At 33.8% G+C, this 21,776-nt stretch overlaps 2 protein-coding genes across 3 annotated transcripts; one reads left to right on the top strand and one right to left on the bottom strand.

The window, feature by feature from the left end:
• The first annotated feature begins 1,288 nt into the window (after window positions 1-1,288).
• LOC125575592 (long chain acyl-CoA synthetase 2-like) lies at window positions 1,289-7,588 on the top strand. Of its 2 annotated transcripts, none has more exons than XM_048759107.1 (19): window positions 1,289-1,591; window positions 2,243-2,306; window positions 2,431-2,520; window positions 2,635-2,691; window positions 3,324-3,372; window positions 3,477-3,553; window positions 3,669-3,708; window positions 3,807-3,901; window positions 3,980-4,147; window positions 4,326-4,436; window positions 4,519-4,606; window positions 4,689-4,755; window positions 4,845-4,920; window positions 5,071-5,188; window positions 5,279-5,527; window positions 5,607-5,746; window positions 5,843-6,031; window positions 7,026-7,145; window positions 7,399-7,588. In XM_048759107.1, exons 1-19 carry the CDS (start codon window positions 1,437-1,439, stop codon window positions 7,444-7,446), a joined length of 2,001 nt encoding a protein of 666 aa, XP_048615064.1. In that variant the 5' UTR covers window positions 1,289-1,436; the 3' UTR covers window positions 7,447-7,588. The 2 variants fall into 2 exon arrangements, with proteins under 2 accessions (XP_048615064.1, XP_048615065.1); XM_048759108.1 differs by having other exon boundaries at window positions 1,298-1,591; window positions 3,313-3,372.
• Window positions 7,589-17,504: 9,916 nt separating this feature from the next.
• Window positions 17,505-19,585, bottom strand: LOC106451558 (B3 domain-containing protein REM19). Its single transcript, XM_013893501.3, has 4 exons — window positions 19,242-19,585; window positions 18,404-18,733; window positions 18,144-18,328; window positions 17,505-18,062 (listed from the first exon to the last, which is right to left on the bottom strand). The coding sequence occupies exons 2-4, from the start codon at window positions 18,633-18,635 to the stop codon at window positions 17,814-17,816; spliced, it is 666 nt and encodes a 221-aa protein (XP_013748955.1). The 5' UTR covers window positions 18,636-18,733; window positions 19,242-19,585; the 3' UTR covers window positions 17,505-17,813.
• Window positions 19,586-21,776: the final 2,191 nt, after the last annotated feature.

The following is a 21,776-nucleotide window of genomic DNA, read 5'->3' as shown; positions in this document are numbered from 1 at the left end:
CCGTCATAGATAAATGGAAAGATTACAAATCATAATCTCTTGGTTATGAGCTATCCACAATCTGTTTCATAACAGTTCAGAGTTTATCATAAAAACTGTAACAAAACTCTATAGAATGGCTACGCAAATTCAGCGTCAGTTGCATTTACACATTTACACATGAGCAGAACACGTTTACGTGATAAATCATTAACTTCGAAAAAGATTAGGTTCTATTCTATAACCTAAACAATGTAGCACCAATATTGTGATCATCATTTAGGTGAAATTATGATATGCGGATACATTTTGTTACACCAACTATTGTGATCACCATTTAGGTGAAATTATGATACACGGATACATTTTGTTACACCAATGCTGAAAAACGGTCAGTGTGTTCCGAGCAGCGATCTTTTGCGCACCATATGTGTAAGTTGTCTACGTGTTCGTCCAAAATTTAAAAGGTTGTGGTGATCATAAGTATGTGAAAATACATATGTAATGGTATAACTCCTAAAATAAAAACGAAACTGGTTTCAACCTGATCATAAGCCATCAGAGTTGGATAGTAAAACCATAACAGTATTCAACCAAATAAAAATGATTGGACATCTAAGAAACACATTAACGTGAAGGTTGCATCCGAAGTTGATGGTTTATCACGTAAAAGTGTTCGTCCAGAAAGATGTACACAATGAGTTCTTTAAAAACAATGTATTTGTTTGCATTAAAGTTATAATTTTCGTGAAAAACGTTCTCTGCATAACACCTTAGCGTTTTACAAAATAAAAAAGCTTCTCGTGAAACAACGTCACACATCTTGTAAATAAATTTTTAACGTAAATTTTAAAATTGATTCTCCTTTGATATGTAGGGGATTTACAAGGGACCTTCGGTATAATGCAAATGTAACCAATGAACATCATGACAATCGAGTTACCTATTATGAATAATGGCCTATATTCAAAATACTATACATTTCAGCACAAACCAGATTACATGAAAATTGGGTTAATTAGATAGTCTACGTTTGGTTTTACTCGTTACATTCTGACTTTTTCTAAGATTCAAACCCACCAAAGCAAAATAAGTCAAAAAAGAAAAACAAGATTCAAGCCCACCAAATCTACTTGCATATAACACGTAGATACACACATATAGTGTTAAAATATTAAATTCTAGAGATAACAAACAAACAAAGAAAGATAGACTCCCAATAAAGGCGCAATTAAAAACCGGTCAGAAATACACCAACTGTGAGACTGAAGTTATTGCTCAACTACTTCCTCTAACTCATAACTGCAATCTCCAAACTTCAATCACCACCGATACGCAGAGACTTTTATTAACCTCAATACAATTTTTTCAATCTTCAAATAGACACTCACATTCCTCATCTTCCTCATTCACCATTCCCGTTTCATCTTTATTGTAAGGATAATATTAATACACATATGGCTGCAGCTGCTGATCATGTGGTGATAGTGGAAGAAGGACGGCAAGCCACCGCAGAGCATCCATCGGCAGGACCGGTTTATCGGTGTAAATATGCTAAAGATGGCCTCCTCGACCTTCCTGCTGATCTTGATTCTCCTTGGCAGCTATTTAGGTATGGATTTTGACACCCTTTACGAATATAAAGTAGTCCCTCTGTTCCTTAAAGTGTTGTTCTAGATTTTTTAGGCGTTTTAATAAAACATATTAAATTTATATATTTTTCTGCGTTTATCTTTTTTCTGTAATTTTAAGCCAATAAAAATTCAACTAGAACAATTAAGTTTTTTGAAGTTTGCAATTAGTTAATACAATATGCATAGGAAATGTAAAAAATAGATCTTTTTGAAACAAGTTTTTTCTCTAAAATATGTAACTTTAAAGAACGGAGAGAGTAATTAAATTGTTGGTCCAATGCTGAATAATTGTGCTAAGCAATGAAAATTCATGTGTGATAAATGTTAATACTATTTATCGCATAATATAAAGCTGTTTAACTAAAAGTACATATATTAATAAAAATAGTTTTTCAAAAAGTATAACTGAACTTTATAAATTAAGTACCATTTAATTAATCATACAAAAAAATTTAGAATATATTTGATTACACAATATCCAAAATATAAAAGTTACATAAAAATATGAAATCAATTTATAATTAAAAAAAAATGTATAAGTTACATTACAGAACAGAAGAAGTATATGTTTTCTAGGGTATACATAATAACAGAACTTGTCTTGCTTCTCGTATGTATTATTGTTCCAGTGAGGCTGTGAAGCAATATCCGAATGAGCAAATGTTAGGCCGGCGCGTAACGGTTGATTCTAAGGTAAAAATAAAACTATATAACATTTATCTTTTGACCACTAAATAACTTCATTTCAATTTATTCTGTCAACAAATTTATATCATTTTTGATGTGTTTCATATCGTTTGCAATAATGTGTATATAGGTCGGTCCATACACATGGATCACATATAGGGAAGCTCACGATGCTGCATTGCGGATTGGATCAGCAATCAGAAGCCGAGGCGTTGGTCCGGTACCTTCCTATCTCTTATAATAATGTTTTCGTTCCAATCAATCATGTATATAAATCAACCGGAAGTTATAGGCGAAATCATAGTTTGTCTAAATTCTTTTTTTTGTGGATTAGGGAAACTATTGTGGAATATACGGATCTAATTGTCCAGAATGGATTATCGCGATGGAGGTACAGTAGAACCTTTATAAATTAATAATGTTGGGACTTTGAAATTTTATTAATTTATAGAGTTATTAATTTACAAAAGTTTCCTTATGTAGATTTATTATTTTAAAATATATTTATTCTAAGAAAAAAATATATTTGATTTTAATGTATAGACATTAGTTGTTATTTTTTTAAATTTGACATTTATATTATTTTTGTTATATTATTTGATGTATGTAATATATATTTTACATATAATATTACTAAATATCATCAAAAATATATTAAGTGTTAAAGAAATATAAAGATAATTCCATTGTGAATATAAAACAAACAATATAATAATAGGTTTTTTATATAAAATATGTATACATATAAATTATTAATTTATAATTTTAATGGGACCATATACTTACATAGAATTTTCTAAAAAAGTATTATCTTATTATTTTATCGATTTGTATCAAATTTTGAACCAGCCCAAATTGGAACCGGCAAAATTTATTAATTTAAATAGATTATTTATTTATCGAGTATTAATTTATAAAGGTTCTACTGTATAACAAAACTTTTGGCTTGATTCATAATTATAAAATCTTGGGTTTAAATAGTTTTCCTCTCTCATAGAGTATCTCTAATCAGTTATATTGCAGGCCTGCATGAGCCAAGGGATAACTTATGTACCTTTATACGACAGTTTAGGTAAGTTACCTGGACATATATTACATATAATCAATACTACTACAAGATTTATCTTAAAATTAATTAGGCTTAACCTAATCCAAATTTTAATATGGATGAAACAGGTGTAAACGCTGTAGAGTTCATCATCAACCATGCCGAGGTTTCGCTGGTATTCGTTCAAGAGAAGGCACTTTCCTCCGTAAGTCCATTTTTGGTCGAATCAGTCATGCTATAGATTCCATTATACGTTTCTTATCCTACAAGAAAAGGTTATTTTTTCTTCTTCTAATTTATTCTTGGGAGCTTTTGTGCAGATCTTAGCATGCCACAAGGCATGTTCTTCGAATTTGAAGAGTAAGTTAGATGGTTTTAATGGAAAAAAAAATCAGTGATCCGATGTAAAATTCATTCTAATATGTTGTTTGAACCAATGATTTTATCTTCTCTTTCAGCTATTGTGAGCTTTGGTGAAGTCTCGACTACACAAAAGGAAGAAGCTGAGAACCAATGTGTTTCGTTATTTTCATGGCATGAGTTCTTACTAATGGTTAGTCTGTTTTTATTTATTTCAAAGATTCAACTTTTTGTGGGTCTTTAACTAGTAACCAGATTATTATGTTTTCAGGGAAACTCGGATAAGACAGCACTTCCTCGTAAGCAAAAAACAGACATATGCACAATAATGTACACAAGCGGGACGACGGGAGAGCCCAAAGGTGTAATCTTAAGCAATGCAGCGATTATGGTCGAAGTTTTATCCATTGATAAAATGCTTCAAGTCACCGATCGATCGGTAATTTATCTTTTTAAGAATATCATACATTTGTGATGTTAGTTACTTCGTTTCGTTGTCCCTAGCATAGAGAGTTAGAGACGAACAATACGTTTTGTCGTTCGTTTTATACTATCATTAGAGATTAGAGCCATATTTAAGGGAATGACATTTATTTATATTTTTTGGAATTTTGTAGTGTGACACAAGTGATGTGTTTTTCTCGTACTTGCCATTAGCACATTGTTATGATCAAGTCATGGAGATCTACTTTTTATCAAGAGGCTCGTCTGTTGGATACTGGCGTGGCGTAAGCAAATTTATTCTTTAAAAGTTTAAACCCCTTTATTTTATTACTTTTCACAAAATTGCTCTCTTATATTTGTTTCTAGGACATTCGGTACTTGATGGATGATGTTCATGCACTGAAACCAACTGTGTTTTGCGGTGTTCCACGAGTTTACGACAAACTCTATGCTGGTAATAGATTTGATCAATTCAAAAATCTTGTTCTCTTTTTTTTTTTTAATAAGAATTTAAAGAAATTATTTTGTGAGTTTAGGTGTAATGCAAAAAATCTCAGCTGGTGGTTTGATACGCAAGAAACTGTTCGATTTGGCTTATAACTAGTGAGTTCTCTCGGTTTCTTCAAATAAGAACAATGGGACTTCTTCGGAATATATGAATCTGAATCTGTGTCATCATCTTGTGAGTACAGTAAATTGGGGAATATGAGGAAAGGATTGTCTCAAGAAGAAGCTTCTCCTCGTCTAGACAGACTTATGTTCGATAAGGTTAGTGTGACGCAGGAAAACAGAAGATTACTAAAAAAATGAAGATTACATTACAGTGTTTATATATTTATGCTTCTGAAATAGTATATAGAGTTTATCTTGGATAAAAATATGTAATAGACTTACAAATTTTGGAATTGAAATTGTCAGATAAAAGATGCATTAGGAGGAAGAGCTCATATGTTGTTATCAGGTGCAGCACCTTTACCTCGTCATGTAGAGGAGTTTTTGAGAATCATCCCTGCCTCTAATCTCTCTCAAGGTTATGGTAAGTCTACATATATAAACGGATATATTAGTATACTCAATGTCTTTATTGGTTTCGGCTAAACCTACTTCAATTACGGTAATGTGACAGGATTGACTGAGAGCTGTGGAGGGAGCTTCACGACTTTAGCAGGAGTATTTTCTATGGTGGGGACAGTGGGTGTGCCAATGCCTACGGTGGAGGCAAGGCTAGTTTCTGTACCAGAGATGGGTTATGAAGCTTTTTCCGGGGATGTGGCTAGAGGAGAGATTTGTCTTAGAGGAAAATCAATGTTCTCTGGTTACCACAAAAGGCAAGACCTAACTGATCAAGTCGTGATCAATGGATGGTTCCACACAGGTATTGTTGATCTTGGTCTTGTTAGTTACATATTTTGACTTTTTAAACTCATAAGCAGTTAACTTTTTAATGTTTGTAGGAGATATTGGGGAATGGCAAGAAGATGGATCGATGAAGATCATAGATAGGAAAAAGAACATCTTTAAGTTGTCTCAAGGTGAATATGTTGCTGTCGAAAACCTCGAGAACACTTACTCAAGATGCCCTCTTATTGCTCAGGTATATTTAGTGATATAACTGTTCAAACAACATTTCTTCAATACTATAATTATAGTAAGTCTTATCTAATAATAGTATCTACCAATAATGTGATAGATATGGATCTATGGAAACAGCTTCGAGTCTTTTCTGGTAGCAGTGGTTGTACCCGAGAGAAAGGCTATTGAAGATTGGGCTAAACTTAATAACCAATCATCTCCCAGTGATTTTGAATCTCTATGTCAAAATCTCAAAGCTCAAAAATACTTCTTGGATGAGCTTAACTCTACCGCAAAGCAATACCAAGTACGTCTACTTTTTACCCAATTATAAATTTTCAAATCTTATATATTAAAACAAAAGTCACAACTTTGATTCATGTGTGATTTTTTTTTAAAATAGACTCTCACTAGAAATCAGTTATCATTCATTTATTACTAATAATATGGATTAATAATATATCATTCCTAATATAACATCGACTCCTAAAAACCCGGATTGGTTAACAAACTCACCTTGATTCATGTGTGATATTTTTATTTGGATCATCATTTAAATTTTTTATTAAATGTATTTCCTTAATGCTAATATATAATTTTTTAACTACTTAAATCATAATATAATTTGATATCTTTTAATTTAAAATATAAATATATATATTTAATTTTTTTAACAAATGTGTTGAAAAAGATTATAACAATATCTTAATTATCAAAAATTGTATATAAATATTTTCACTAATTTTGTAATTAATAATGAAATTAATGTTATTATACATTAATATATATATATATACTAAGTTATCTTTTATAAAATTCACAACCATTAAATATTTGTGCTAGAAATATAATATGTTGGTAGAATGGGTTAACATTAGTAAATTAGATAATTCATGTATAAAATAAACTTATCTTAAACTTTTTATATATATATATAGTTATTATCTTAAATGAATAAATATAAAAAAAATATTGATAAAGGAAATATAGCACTTTGAATTACGGGCCAGAATCATAATAATTAAATAAAAAATAATTTTAAAATATATATATATATATATTAAAAAATACCAAATATATGTGATGATTTGAAATAATCAATTAACTTACGGCATGAAAACTATCAAATTATTTTTTTAAATGATTATATATAAACATTTAAATATATAAGTAACTTTAAAAATATATTCTAATTATGTAAAATATATATAAACATGAAATTTAATACCCGCACGGTTGTGCGGATCCAAATCTAGTGATTTATTACTTTTAATAATGTTTTTCTTTTAATGTATTTGTAGCTTAAAGGGTTTGAAATGTTAAAAGCGGTTCATTTGGAACCAAACCTTTTCGATATTGAAAGAGATCTTATAACTCCAACTTTCAAGTTGAAAAGGCCACAGCTCCTGAAACATTACAAGGTGACCCTTTCCCTACTCAATTTCTTCTTTTGTGTTAGGTCCGATTGATTTTTTGCCATTAATTTACGTTTGCGTTTCCATGTTATCACATGGAAACGTGTAAATACGTAAACGAAAACAAACAAATCGGGACTTAATGCACATAATATGGATCATCAGAATCAGATTTGTGATCTATGCAAATGTACTAATGACTCTGGACATGTCCTGCATATTAATTGTTTACTAACACAACTAAACTTTGTTATTTCAGAGCATAATTGATCAACTTTACACCGAAGCAAAGGCGTCCAGAGCATAGAACCGAACGGCTATTCATTTTCTGATGTTTTTTTAGTTGTATGATATGTCAAGATTGTATTCGAATCCTCTTATCATATATTATTCATACGATACAGTTTACATTATATATTGTTATAAGAAAATTTTAGGTTACTCTTTTATTTTACTAATAGTGGTATGTCCGCGTGAAAGTTTCACTGCAGAGTTTTGAGCTAGTTATGTGTTTGGGTTGACATTTGTCTGAAAGGTGATAGGTTTGGTTCTATAAATTGTGTCAATGTTGGTCAGGTAGGCCCTGAGATTTTGGAGGCATGTAGCTGGATCTATGTAAAAATTTTTTTTTTATAAATTTGGGGGTTTAAAAATTCTTTTTAAGATCTATTTGTATGTAATTTTTTTCAAAAACTGTGGAGGTCTGTTGCGAATGTTTTACCTAGCATGATCCAGGGTCCGCGGTGATGTTGGTTTTGGTTAATTTTGAGGATGGTTGCTCTTTGGGTGTTAAAAGCAGCCATGTTCGAGAAGTCCATAGTGTGAATGTTATCATTTGTTTAAACTGTTTGTTTGTTGTATATTTTCATTGCAGGACCGGCTTTTTAAAAATAAAAAGTGTTAGGTTTATTTTATACCCACTACAATATTTGGAGGGCTCTGTGTAGAGATGACAATCATGGACGTAGACCGTGGGTCTAGCCCGTAAAGGACTGTTGCGGGACAGTATTGGGACGAAGTTTTCTAGGCTCATAAATTTGCGGGCTTCGCGGGACAGGTTTTTGCGGGACTAGGCTTTTTGCGGGATGGGCCGAAACGGGTCATGCGGGATTACATGGACTCGCATTTTTTTTTCATTTCTTATTTTACCTGAAAAAACGAGAGAGAGAGAGAGAGAGAAAGAGTGAGAAGAAAATGATTCTTGGGACTTTTCCCCCAGAAAACATAAGGAGTTTTGGAGATGATGATTCGAGCTCCGGTGATGATGATTTGAGATCCGGCGATGACGACTCCAGCTCCAGCGATGACGATTCGAGCTCTGGTGGTGTTATAATTTGGTTTTCTCTTTTTATTACACACAATTATGAATTGCTTTATTACAATGTGAGATTTTTTGTTTAAGTTGATTGGTTTTTTTTTTCGAGTACTGTGAAATGATACTTTTCTTAAATTAAATTTGGTTACAATGATGTTGTTTAGAAGAAAAGTTAGTTGTATATCATGTCATTTGTATAATTTAACAAAATGATTCACGATTTTTTTTTTTTTGAAATCCAAAGAATTACAAAGAGAGATGGTTTGATGAAGACATATAACACTTGAGCCAAGTTATTACAAAGACAACAACTCAATCAGATTCAAACTTAATAAAATCTTATGATGATAGCCAAAAAAGGCTTTTAACTCAAGAACGCAAGCACAAACAGAGCTTTATGGAATTGATTTTGATAAGGTTATAGTGAAGCTTAATGAGCTCTCTTCAACTCTCTTACACAACTCTTCCACTTGAACATTCATGAAGGAAGCTGTAGTAGGCGGTTTGATAAGAAGGCATCCCGCGGGACAGCCCGCGAAGGCCTATATGTTTTTCGGTACGGGTTTGGGCCGGCATTCTGAGAACCGCAGCCCGCGCGGGACAGGCCCGCTGTGACCCGCTCGATGACTAACCCGCCGCGGTACGGGATGGGACGGGATGGATAAACCTGTTTGACATCTCTAGCTGTGTGTACGCCTGGGCATTTCGGGTATCGGTTCGGATATTTCGGGTTTTGGGTAGTTCGGATAGGGGGCAGATGATCCATTTACTACTTGACCTATTTTCGGTTCGGTTCGGTTCGAATAGTAAAACTAGGAACCGTAAAATACCCGGAAAAAATTCGGTTCTTAATTGGATCCGGTTCGGGTTCGGATAGTTCGGGTAGTTTGGGTAGTTCGGATAATTCGGCTAAAATATTGGTTATTTAGGGTAAAATATCAAATAATTAAGATTATTTAAATAAAATATTTGAATATTTTGGATTATTTTGGATATTTTGGATAATATTATTTGGATAGTTTCCGATACTTTCGGGTAGTGTGGATACTTTATAATAATTTAGTTATCCTCAACTATTATCAATAGATATTTAAATTAAAAATATATATTTAGTTATGTTATATGTATATATAATTAATATTTTTATATATTCGGGTATCCGTTCGGTTCCGGTTCAGTTATTTCGAATATAGAAATGTAGGAACCGTTCGGGTATTTGAAGGTATTGATCCGGTTCTGATTTTGGGTATTTCGGTTCGGTTCTTCGGTTCCGGTTATTTTGCCCACGCCTAGCTGTGTGGATTTTGTGGTCTGTTTTTGTATATCATGTTATTTGGCCGTAGTAAACAGTTAGCAATGATTGGGTTTTATTTCTAAATCTGCATCGAGTGAAACTTAATTGTTTTATATGATTTTTCAATAATAACGTTTTTGCCTCACTGGACATGTTAGTATGCCATAATGTTTATACTTGGTCTGGTACGTATATTGTTGGCAATATATCGCCATTTTTATTTACTTTACAGTTTTAGGCCTCATTATCTAAGTTTTTCTCGATCTAATTATTTTTTTCTATAACATTTGCGACATGTATTCTCTTTATTAGGATCTATTCTTCCGGATTGGTGAGTTAAATAAATGTCACGATGCATAATATATGGCAAATACATAATTAGTTAAATACATATTTCAGTAAATAGGAATTTGTGATCTTCGGAAAATGGATAATATTTTTTTTTTTCATTCAATTGTGAAGGGAGAGATGATATAACTTATGTGATATTTAGAAGCCAGATGATGATGTTGTTACGAAGTTAAAGTATCAACATAATTGCTTAATTGTCTCTAGAAGATTAATAATTTCTTTATCGGTTTGTAGTAGTAGCATCTACTACACAGGTTTTCCATGTTCAGGTTGGATCTCTAATAACTTAATGTTTTTGAGTTTGTCATTATGTTTTGTTTGCTGTATTCGTTGAGCTCTTAGCGTAAGTTGGTTTTGGGTGGTGATTCGTTAGAGATGGAGAGAGCTGGGAAAATTGAAGGGCTATAATTTTTAAAATTGCCTAAAATCTACGGTGGTGAGAATTGGGAGAGATCATTGATGGCTTTAATTTTTGCATTATAGAGAGAATAATATTTTATTTATAGCAACACTGATCTGAAAGTTCTTAGCCTTTGATTACTGACATGGCCCAAGAAGATATAAATCTTCACCATGCTGCTGATTATTATATATGTGTCGTTTTGGAAGATCAGTAAAATGAAGCTCACGTTATCGCATCTAATGACACAAATGTGGAAAATGACGCATGTGATCTCATGTAATAACAATCTTATCTATCAAAACAAAAAATCATGATTTCAGTTTTTTTTGTTCTCAAAAATCATGATTTCTGTTTTTTTTTTCAGAACAAAAAAAAAAAAGAAATCATAAATTTTTAGTGTGATTTTTTGTTTGGACTATCATTTAAAAATTTAGGCTCTGATTGGCAGAGCATTAGCATTACCAGTAGCAGTATGCTATAGAAGCAGTATGCTGCATGAGCTGTATGCTTTTGCTAAACTGTTTAATAGGATGATTGGTAGAGCATTATGAATATGCTATTTAAAATTATTATAAAAATTAATATATAATATATTTTATTTTTAATTAATATATTAATATATTATTTTTAATGAATATATATATATATATAAATATATTAACATATAAAATTAAAAAGATATAAAATTAATTTATTTTATTTAAAAATTTAAAAATTATGTTTATATCGAAAATATTATTTAAAAATAAAATTTTTAATTAAAATATCTATATTTTAAAATAATATTTTCACTTTTAAAATAAATTAAATATATAAATTAAATTCTATATTTTAAATGTGAAAAACTATTTAAAAAAATATTTTTATTATTAATTAATTTTAGAAATCAAAATTTTATTTTTGGGATATAAAAATAATTTTATGATATTATAAAATAAAATAAAAGAATTAATTATATATTTTCCTTAATTTTATAAATTATGTATGCAAATGCTATTCTAAAAGCTTCATGTGAGAGCATTGGCCAAAGAGCATTTGGAGAGCATTTGCATTTAGTAAATGCTTTTCTAAACGCTTTTCTAACAATTGTTGATTGGATAATGTAGAGCATAATACTAATGCTAATGCTCTACCAAAAGATATTTTTTTTAAATTACTTAAAAATATTCTAACAAACAAAAATTACCATGTTTTCTTTGGTAGTGATATATATATATATATATATAATTGGTTTTTTCCCTTCTTTGGACAAGAAGAGGCTTTTGTGACACGTGTCATCTATGTAATATTTTTACATTTTAGGTCAATCATCTGTTAGATTATTGCAGTTTGGCTAAAGACTTTCTAATTGTGAATAATGTAATCCTTTTCGCACTAACTATTATCGTATGAAGTTTGATAATTTATTTTATTGTTCAAATAAAGAAATAAATAAAATAATAGAAATATATTTTACATATTTAATTTATTCACAATTAAAAATATTATAAATTTTTGTTATTTTATTATTTTTTACCATTTTCTAATATTTAATTTACAAATTATATATTTATTTAACTATTAAAAATATAAAATGACCAAACTAATAAGAAGAAATTAGAGTGTAATACATAATCTAAACATAAAACTTCTATAGTCAGAGAGAAAAAGTAAAATACCATAGTAACAACTAACTCAATAAATGTTTGGAGCTGAAAAAAGATCAACAAAGAAGACAAACCTATTTCATTTTACCATAGAATTTCTTGCCTAGAACAAGCATATGTCAAAAAGGTAAAAAGATTAAATATAAGACAAAGCAATCCCCGGAACACAAAGAATCGCGATCAAGCACCAGCGCAAAAAACCAAAAAAGTGGGACAGAAAAAAAATAGTCATCGGAAGAACAAAGTCACCTCGAAACAAAAAGACGCATGTCCAAAGCACCGGAAGCACAACTACCAGCTAAGACATAAGAAGCACCTCACAAACTAAACAAGCACATACAAGGTGCTCATGCCAGCGAAGAACCACAAAACTCTGAATAAAAGAAACCAAAGCTCCAAAAGACTAATTCCGCAAAAACCAAAGCTCTACCTCTCCTAATTCTAATAGAACTGAAGTATGATATACAAATATTACAATAGAATACATGGACAGTTAACATCCCACAATAAATTTTGCTATAAATTATACTACTTTAACATAACAAACTAATCATTTTTATGTTGAAGAAGCAGAAGAAGCAGAAGCGCCTTTTGAAAAAGCGTAAGGGGAAGCACCCCAAACCAATCAACCACTAATATGGCGGTAGACACTTTTTGTTGGAACACAAGAGGCTTTAATAATAGTGTAAAGCGTAGATGTTTCCGGAGATGACTGCAGAGTAGTAAACCCTTTTTGGTAGCATAATAGAGACTCATGTAAGGATGCACAAGGCTCTGAAATATATACATTCCTCTTTTACCGGTTGAAACTATGAAGCAAACTATGAATTTTCGGACTTAGGCAGGATTTGGGTCATTTGGGACCCCTCTGTTACTCTCTCTATCCACTCGAAGTCAAAACAGATGATCACTTGCATTGTCCGTCTGCCCAACTCTTCAACTGATATAGCTGTGTCTTACGTTTATGGGGTAAACTGTAAGAATGGAAGAGAAGTGTTATGGGAAGAGATGTGTGCACTATCAGCCGATACTATCATTAGTGCAAAACCATGGGTGGTGCTAGGGGATTTCAACCAAACTGTAAACCCAAACGACAGCTCATCTGGCAGTACGAGAATCTCCAAGGGCATGACACAGTTTCGTGATTGCCTCTCGTCCTCAGGTCTTTCGGATCTCACCTTTAGGGGTCACATGTTCACTTGGTGGAATAACCAAACAGCAAAGCCTCTCGCTAAGAAGCTAGACAGGATCCTAGTCAACGACAACTGGCTCCTCTCCTTCCCAATTTCCTATGGACACTTTGGGGATATGGACTTCTCAGACCACTGCCCGCACAAGTCCAAGAAACCTTTCAAGATTTCTCACTTCCTTATGTATCATGAAGACTTCATCCCTCAGCTGCAGGCTTTCTGGAGTAACACTACGGTGCCTGGGACAGCAATGTTCCAGCTTTCCAAGAAGCTAAAGCTGCTAAAACCTGTGATAAAGGACATCAACAGAGAACACTTCTCTGGTCTGGAACAAAGGGTGCAGGAGTCTCATGCTCATATGCTCTCTGCTCAGGCAGACTTACTATCCTCTCCATTGATCTCTGCGGCTGCAAGAGAAAGAGAAGCGCATAGGAATTGGACCAAGCTTGCAAAGGCTGAAGAAAAATTTATCTATCAGCGTTCAAGGGTGACATGGGCGAAGTTTGGCGACTGCAACTCATCTCTTTTCCATAGATCTATGCAGGCTAGAAGATCAGGGAACCAGATACACTACCTTATTGACGACCAGAACCTCAGGCTTGAGAACATCAATGATATCAAGAGCCACTGCGTTGAGTACTATACGAGCCTCCTTGGTGCTCCTTCTCCATCGCTCTCACCGGAAGCTATGGAGGAGATTAGTCGTCGGACATCCTTCCGATGTGATGAAGCCTGTAAAGGTATGTTAATGGCCCCTATTTCTGCAGAAGAGATAAGGAAGGAGGTCTTTTATCTTCCTGCCAATAAAGCTCCTGGCCCGGATGACTACACGGGTGAGTTCTACCGTCGAGCCTGGCCTATTATAGGACAGGATTTCACAAGGGCTGTGCAAGAGTTCTTCTCCTCGGGCCACATCCTAAAAAAATGGAACGCCACTGCTATTACCCTGGTCCCTAAAACTACTGAGGTTGAGAGGATGAGTGGGTTTAGACCTATCTCCTGCTACAATGCATTATACAAGGTCGTGTCTAAGTTGTTGGCCAGACGTCTTGAAAAGCTGTTACCTGAAATGATCTCTCCTTCTCAGTCTGCCTTTGTCAAAGGGCGTCTACTGGTAGAAAATGTACTTCTGGCTACCGAACTAGTCCAGGGGTTTGGATCAAAGAACTCTTCTCCTAGAGGCCTGCTGAACGTCGATATACGGAAGGCGTTTGACTCTGTTAGCTGGCCTTTCATCCTGCAGGTCCTCCATGCTGCTGACTTCCCTGCTGTCTTCATCAACTGGATCAGAAACTGTATCACAACAACCTCCTTCTCTATAAACGTCAATGGAGAGCTCTGTGGGTACTTCAATGGTGGGTGTGGATTGCGTCAGGGGGATCCTATTAGCCCAGCTCTATTCAACATTGCTATGGAGGTCTTCTCGTCTTTTCTTGCAGAGAGATTCGAAGCGGGCCTTATTGGCTATCATCCTCTTGGGCAAAACCCGGAAATATCTCATCTCTGCTTCGCTGACGACTTGATGATCTTCTTTGATGGCTCATGCCCCTCCTTGGATGGCATCGCAGCGGTGTTGGATGAGTTCCGTACATTATCTGGCTTGGGTCTTAACAAGGAGAAGACTGCTTTGTTTCACGCGGGGATGGATGATACTGAAACGGCAAACCTGAACGCGAGCGGCTTCCTTATGGGATCTCTCCCAATAAGGTACTTGGGTCTTCCCCTCCATCATCGGCGGCTTAGAAAGTCTGAATACTCTCCTCTTGTGGATAACATAAAGAAGAGAATACAAAGCTGGAAAGTTAGATTGTTGAGCTATGTGGGAAGGTTGGAACTCATCAAGTCAGTTATCAACAGCTTGATCAATTTCTGGCTCTCAGCTTTTGTCCTTCCGAAAGGGTGCATTAAGGAGATTGAGAAACTCTGCAGAGACTACTTGTGGTCCTCTAGCCCGGACACACGGGGAAATGCAAAGGTCGCGTGGTACGACTTATGCCTACCGAAAAGTGAAGGTGGAATTGGACTGAGGAACCTTTCCCTTTGGAACAAGGCTCTCACTCTTAGATTGGTCTGGCTTCAATTCTCAGGTTCCAACTCGCTTTGGGTTGCTTGGAATAAAGAGCACCGTCTGAAAAGGTGCAACTACTGGAACGCAGAACCTCAACCAAGTCACTCTTGGATTTGGAAAGCTCTGATCTCCCTCCGCCCTCTAGCTCGTCATTTGATTGGCTGCAACATTGGGAATGGGAGAAACGCTAGCTACTGGTTTGATGATTGGTTACCCTCTGGGCCTCTTATTGATTCTGTTGGTGAGGCTGGTCCCTGTCGGCTTGGAATTCCTATCACAGCCACTGTAAGCGAAGGTGTTAGACGCGGGGTTTGGATCACTCCATCGCCCCGTTGTAGAACACCATCCCTTGCTTCCTTGAGAGCAACTTTGCTGGAGATCGATCCACCTACCAATGAAGACAGTGCAGACTCTTATTGTTGGGGACCATCTGGTCACAGAGCCCCTGTCTTCTCTATCACCAAAACATGGGAATCTATCAGACTCCCAGCGCCTCAGGTTTATTGGGAGAAGGCCGTTTGGTTCAAACATGCAGTAAACAAACACGCTTTTCACTTTTGGGTGGCAAACCTAAATCGACTCCCGGTAAGAGAACGGTTAGTAACCTGGGGGTGTGTATGATTATGCTACCTGCTGTTTGTGTGGACTTGGACAGGAAATTAGGGACCACGTCTTCCTGCGCTGTAGCGTTGCTACACAGCTCTGGGACATCGTTCTGGCTCGCCTTGGACAACAGGCCCTCTGTCTTGAGACCTGGCCTTCTCTTATCAATTGGATGCTCACGGTTACTCCAGGCCTCTCAGCAACGCTAAAGAAACTCACTGCTCAGCTGGTTGTCTTCCACCTGTGGAGAGAAAGGAACAATAGACTACACCAAGGCCCCCATGATTCGACCTCTACTCTGTTTAGTAAGGTCGACAGGGCCATCAGAGACATCCTCCTGGCTCGCTTACCCCATAAGCGTTGCCAAGGATTGTTGTCTCAATGGTTTAGGTTCACCTAGATCACCCGATTCATAAGCTTCATAGTTCCATCTTGTTTTTTTTATTTTTTTTGAGTCATATGTAACTTCTAGCTGTTAAAGCCCTTGTAAATCAACTCTTGTTCCAATTTTTGGTATAATATTCACATTTTATCAAAAAAGAAAAACTAATCATTTTTTATTCCCATACACAGTACATGCAAGGTACTTATACGAGTAACATAATAAAAAATCAAATAATGCTCTTCACAAATAAATACCGACCACATAACCACATCATCAGAAAATCATATTTAATAACAATAAAACAATATTATATTTTTTTCTGTACTTTTGGATTGTTTAATTAGTTTAAACATGATTGGATGTGTGGAATTTTTACAGAAAATTTTGGTTAGGTTTGTGAGATTATGTCTTAAACTCTGATGTAAAACTATATTTTTAGTGTTTCATTCCCAAGCAACTCAAGTTTTCATGTTTTGGTATGTAATGTGTCTGCTTCTTAGATTGAATATTCAATGGACAAAGTTCATCTAATTGAGAGTGATGATGATGAGGAAGGGGTTTACTAGAGTTGAAAGTAGTGATGATGATTCGAGTGAAGTGATTAATTTGGAAGAGTTTTTGAACAATAAACCAAGAGCTAACGTCAAGTTTGAGAATACGGCTAGGAATGTGTTCTTTTGTCGGTTTGTGTAAAAAATTTCATGTTTTCAATATAATCCAATAATACATGAAAAAAAAAGAGAGGATTTGTGGGGTTTGTCTTTTGTGTGTTATTCTTCATTGTCGATTTATGTTGAAAAGGGTGATTCAATGGGTTGAAGAAGGTTAGATAAGCTTTGAGGAGTAAAAGAAGTTCTTAAAAGTCATGTTATGTTTCCTGACAAAGAGTTAGAGGAAGCTTTGAAGAGTAAGAGAAGTTCTTAAAACTCATTATTTTATTTTTACGTGACAAACATCTCCGTTTGATAGATATCGGTTTCTAGCTCCTTAAAGAGAAGTTGTAATAACATTATGTACCATTAGACATATGTCTAATGGTGAAATGTGGTTCAATCCATTCTGAATTCATTTATTCTTCATATTTTGCAATTTCATAATCCTACATCAGGATAAGCAATCATCTCAATCATAAATTCATAATCAACATTCACATAAACATCATTCTCCTGATTCACTGACCAGTCCAATACATGTAATACAACGCTACTATTGACCCTTAACTACCACTCAAACACAGAGTTTTTGCACCAAATCTCAAATACTTATCAACAACGAACATAGGAACCTGAAATTTCACTCAGAACACATCTAAAACCCAGAGAAGCAGACTGATTCTCCAAGAAATGCAAGAGAGATAAACTAATTAAAAGACCTTACATGAAAATGAACTTTGGTAAACCAGATTGGTTTGTTGTAGTGTCACACGTACTGAGTGACGCGAAAGGCGGTGACTTTCAGAACGAAATCTCGAGTTCTGAGAAGCTCAAACACACAAACATCTCCTTCCCCTATATTGTTCTCGAGTGTGAACTCATACCATCCTTGGCTAAACTTAGCCCTCCCTGCTTTGTAAAGGCACCTCACTGGCCATTGTTTCTCCCCGAGCTGAAGCTTGATGAAACCAGCTATCCCGCTCAGGTACTTCTCAGCAAACCCAGAAGGCAAGTACTGTAAATAATTAAACAAAAAAAACAGGTCACATACGGTTGAAGTTTAGGCCTTTCTCACATGAGAAACAGTTCCACATACCATGATGCAGCCTCTGTACAGATACGATGGTCGCAGAACAACTCTAAAGAAAGGATTGGTCGGCTCGTACGTTTTGGCTGCGCTGATGGCTCTCTCTCTTTCCTCAGCAGTTACAGTTCTCTTTCTATCAGAAGCACTCTTGTAGAACTTTGAGCTGTTCTCCGGAGTCGACGAGTTTATTTCCTCTGCATGTACCGAGCCAAATATGAATCTTTACGAACAGAAGGTCAAAGAAGTAAGAGTTTGTCTCTCATACTTACCGGGATTAGGATTCTTCTTCTTCCTTCCTCTCTTCTTAGGTATTTTCGGAGTCTCTTCAGGTTTAGAATCAGTGAACAAGCTCTGGGTGGTGGTAGAACCCTCATACCCTTCATTCAGGGGTGCATTAGATTCAGGAATCAATGGATGAGTGACCCTGGTCTCTTCTTTTTGACGGTCTTCAAACAATCGAGCGCGTTTGTTGAACTCATTGTGTGCAGAATCCATGTTCATAAGAGTACCTTTGTAACTGAAAACCAAAAGGAAGTGGATCTAACAAACTCCTGCCAACCTTGTTTAAAACCAGATATTGTTGTCAGCTTTCCTTAGTCCTGCATGCCAAACATGACCCATCAGGTTAGGGTGAGTGCAATAGCATCATAACTAGACCAGATCATAGTTTAGAATCAATAATCATCCATCAACACACAATGAATGGATACAACAGAGCTTTTATTAGTCACAGTCTTAAAGCGAAACTGGCATGTTCCCAGATCTCTATCAAGTCCACTCATTGTCTCTCTCCTCACTATACATGTTTTTTTGTGTTTCAATTATGCGTAACAAGACTAAGACCAAAAGTCAACATAAGAGTCTTAATATTTCAGCGCTTTCACCAAACTATACATTGTTTTGTGTTTTTTGTGTTTCAATCTCCTCACTATACATTGTTTAGACTAGATGCAGTCTAAACAAAGAGACTCAAGATCCCACCAAACTCATTCGAATATATTATCAAAACAACAACGAAAAAGGAAGACACTTTCTCCGCTCAATTTCTACTTGAATCGAGCAACCCAACACCAGATTCTTCAATCTTTGAAAGAGGAGAGCAATTACCTGACGGTTTTAGTTGATGATAGTGGATGAGAGGATAAGGTTGTGGAAGAAAGGGCGTGACATAGTATTCTCAGATAATCAACTAAAGTGACCAAGCAAAAGAAGAGATAATCGAAACGACGACGGAGAATCCCATGGCCCGAAGAGGAAACACTTTTCAGATCTGAAGCCAATCTCTCTCTCTCTCTCTCTACTTTAAACTAACCAGACCTGAGTTACCTAACCAAATCAAAACAAGACACAAAAACCCCAACTCGTTTGACCCTGTATGTTGACTCGGTGAGTTAACTCGTTTTTTTGTTAACTGAATTAAAAGCCTATCGCCTCCACCAACAACCTTACCCCTTTCACCTAATTTTTCTTTCCTTTCTTGTAACATAACCGAATTTTTTTTTCATGTTTACTACTTTTCTAGTACCACTTTTCCATCTTTACCATCATTTAAAAGAACATTTACAAAAAATATTTTCTTCATAAAGTGACAAAAGACTCTTATACCCTTATTATCTATACTCTTATTTAGTTAAAAACACACATATTAAAAAAAAGTTAATTTTTGTCTAGAAAACAACATTAAAACTATAAATTAATGATATTTAACTAATTACAAAATATATTATTAAATATGATTGGTTGCACAATTTTTAATAAAGTAAATGTTACCTAGAAAAATGAAAACATCTTATATATTGAAACATTAAAATTCTTTAAAACACATTTAAGAACAGAGTGAGCAGATATTGTTGTCATTTTTACTCTTTCGATTATTTTTTTCTTTGCAAAAATATTATTTTATTATATAAAATTAATTATACAAAAAGGTAATCTGTTTTTTTCCAAAAACAGAAATATTTAAAATAAAATAATTTAAAACCAATACAAAACATATTAAACTCACATCATATAAATTTTATAATAATTATTTATTTAAAGTAAAATATTAGAGAAATTCGTTAGAATAGCACTAAAAATATTTTTATCATAAATGTAGCACCAAAACTCAAAACATGAAATTTCTTGGAAAATTGCCAAAAAATCATATTCATAGTACCACTTTTCATGTTTACACTAACTATTTTTACTCTCACTTTTAAAGAGAAAAAAAGATATTTATAACCCTAAATTTAACTATTAGACTTAGGTTTTAAAGTTAAGAGGTGAGATATAGTTTTTTGGAATGTGAAATTTAGGATTCTAATAAATATAGAAATAAATACTTATATTTTTTAAAAATCGTTTCAAAAATAGTTTTTGATTTTCAAAAAGAAATTTTGAAAAAAAAATTCGAAAAAAGTTTGAATTTTAAAAAGTATAATTCAAAAATATAATTTATATTTTATTTAAATAGTTATTTATTATATATATAGAACAATGGTATAAGAGTCTTTTACCTTTTAATGAAAATGTATTTTTGAAAATGTTTATTTAGTGGTGATAAACATGAATAATGGTGCCAAGAAAGTGGTTAACTTGAAAATTCCTCAAATTTGTTTAACTCAAATCTAGAATAAATTATAAAGCATTATAGACATTAAAAAAATAAACACGAAAAATATCAATAAAAATGTGAATTTATAAAACTGAATAGAGGTGACGATACTAACCATAATTTATTAAATTGTATCCTTTTAGTTAATTATATTGACACTGCATTCAGATATACGAACAGTTTATGATATTATATCAAACTGTTATGTTATTTTATTTCTGTTCTAATTATTATCCGAAACCAGAATATAAACTCGAACTGAATGTACACAAATAGTAATAAAAATTTCTACAAAAATTTACCGCATGGCACCGTCGTTAATAATAACAAAAAACCCTATATATACCTATGTTTCTGCATGTTTTTTGTTACTATTAGAACCGCATTTGGACCGCAGGTTACCATTCGAAATTATTTAATTCACGCATCACGTCTCTTAAACTTTTTTTTGGTTAACAAGAAACAGATGTAATGTGCCAATTTTTTCCTAAATATAAAGAATTAGATGAATCTATTAATCATGCTATTATTTAAGTGTCTCTCAATCAGACACTCGGAAAAAAAGCCAAGCTTGATATTCGGCATATGCAGATGCAGAAGCTCGGCCTGGACATTTTAACCTGGACCCGAAAACCGAAACCGGAACCAACCCAAAAATATCTGATCCGAAACCAAACTAAAAATTTACAAGTATCTTTTGAGTCCAAAATTCTTTTACCCGAAAGAACCAAAACCAAAAGGAACCGACCCGAACATACCTGAAACCGAAAAGAATCGACCCGAATAGACCTGACCTTGATAAGAACCAATTTGTACCCGACTTAAAAACATGTATATCCAAAACTATGATTTTTTTGCTCGTACTTTATATATATTATTTTATGATTTAGTTGAAATATTTTTTGAATACAATATTTGTTATTATTTTGTAGCATTATTTTTTAAAACTATAAAGCTTTAAAATGTAAATTTTAAAGTTTGAAAATGTTTAATTATTAATAGTTTAATTTAAGTTATTTTGTAAAATTTAAGATATATATGACAAA

This window comes from Brassica napus, chromosome C5 (assembly GCF_020379485.1).
Source record: "Brassica napus cultivar Da-Ae chromosome C5, Da-Ae, whole genome shotgun sequence".
Lineage (NCBI taxonomy): Eukaryota > Viridiplantae > Streptophyta > Magnoliopsida > Brassicales > Brassicaceae > Brassica > Brassica napus.
Note: the sequence above shows the minus strand (reverse complement) of the source record. Positions and strands in the feature narration are given on the sequence as shown.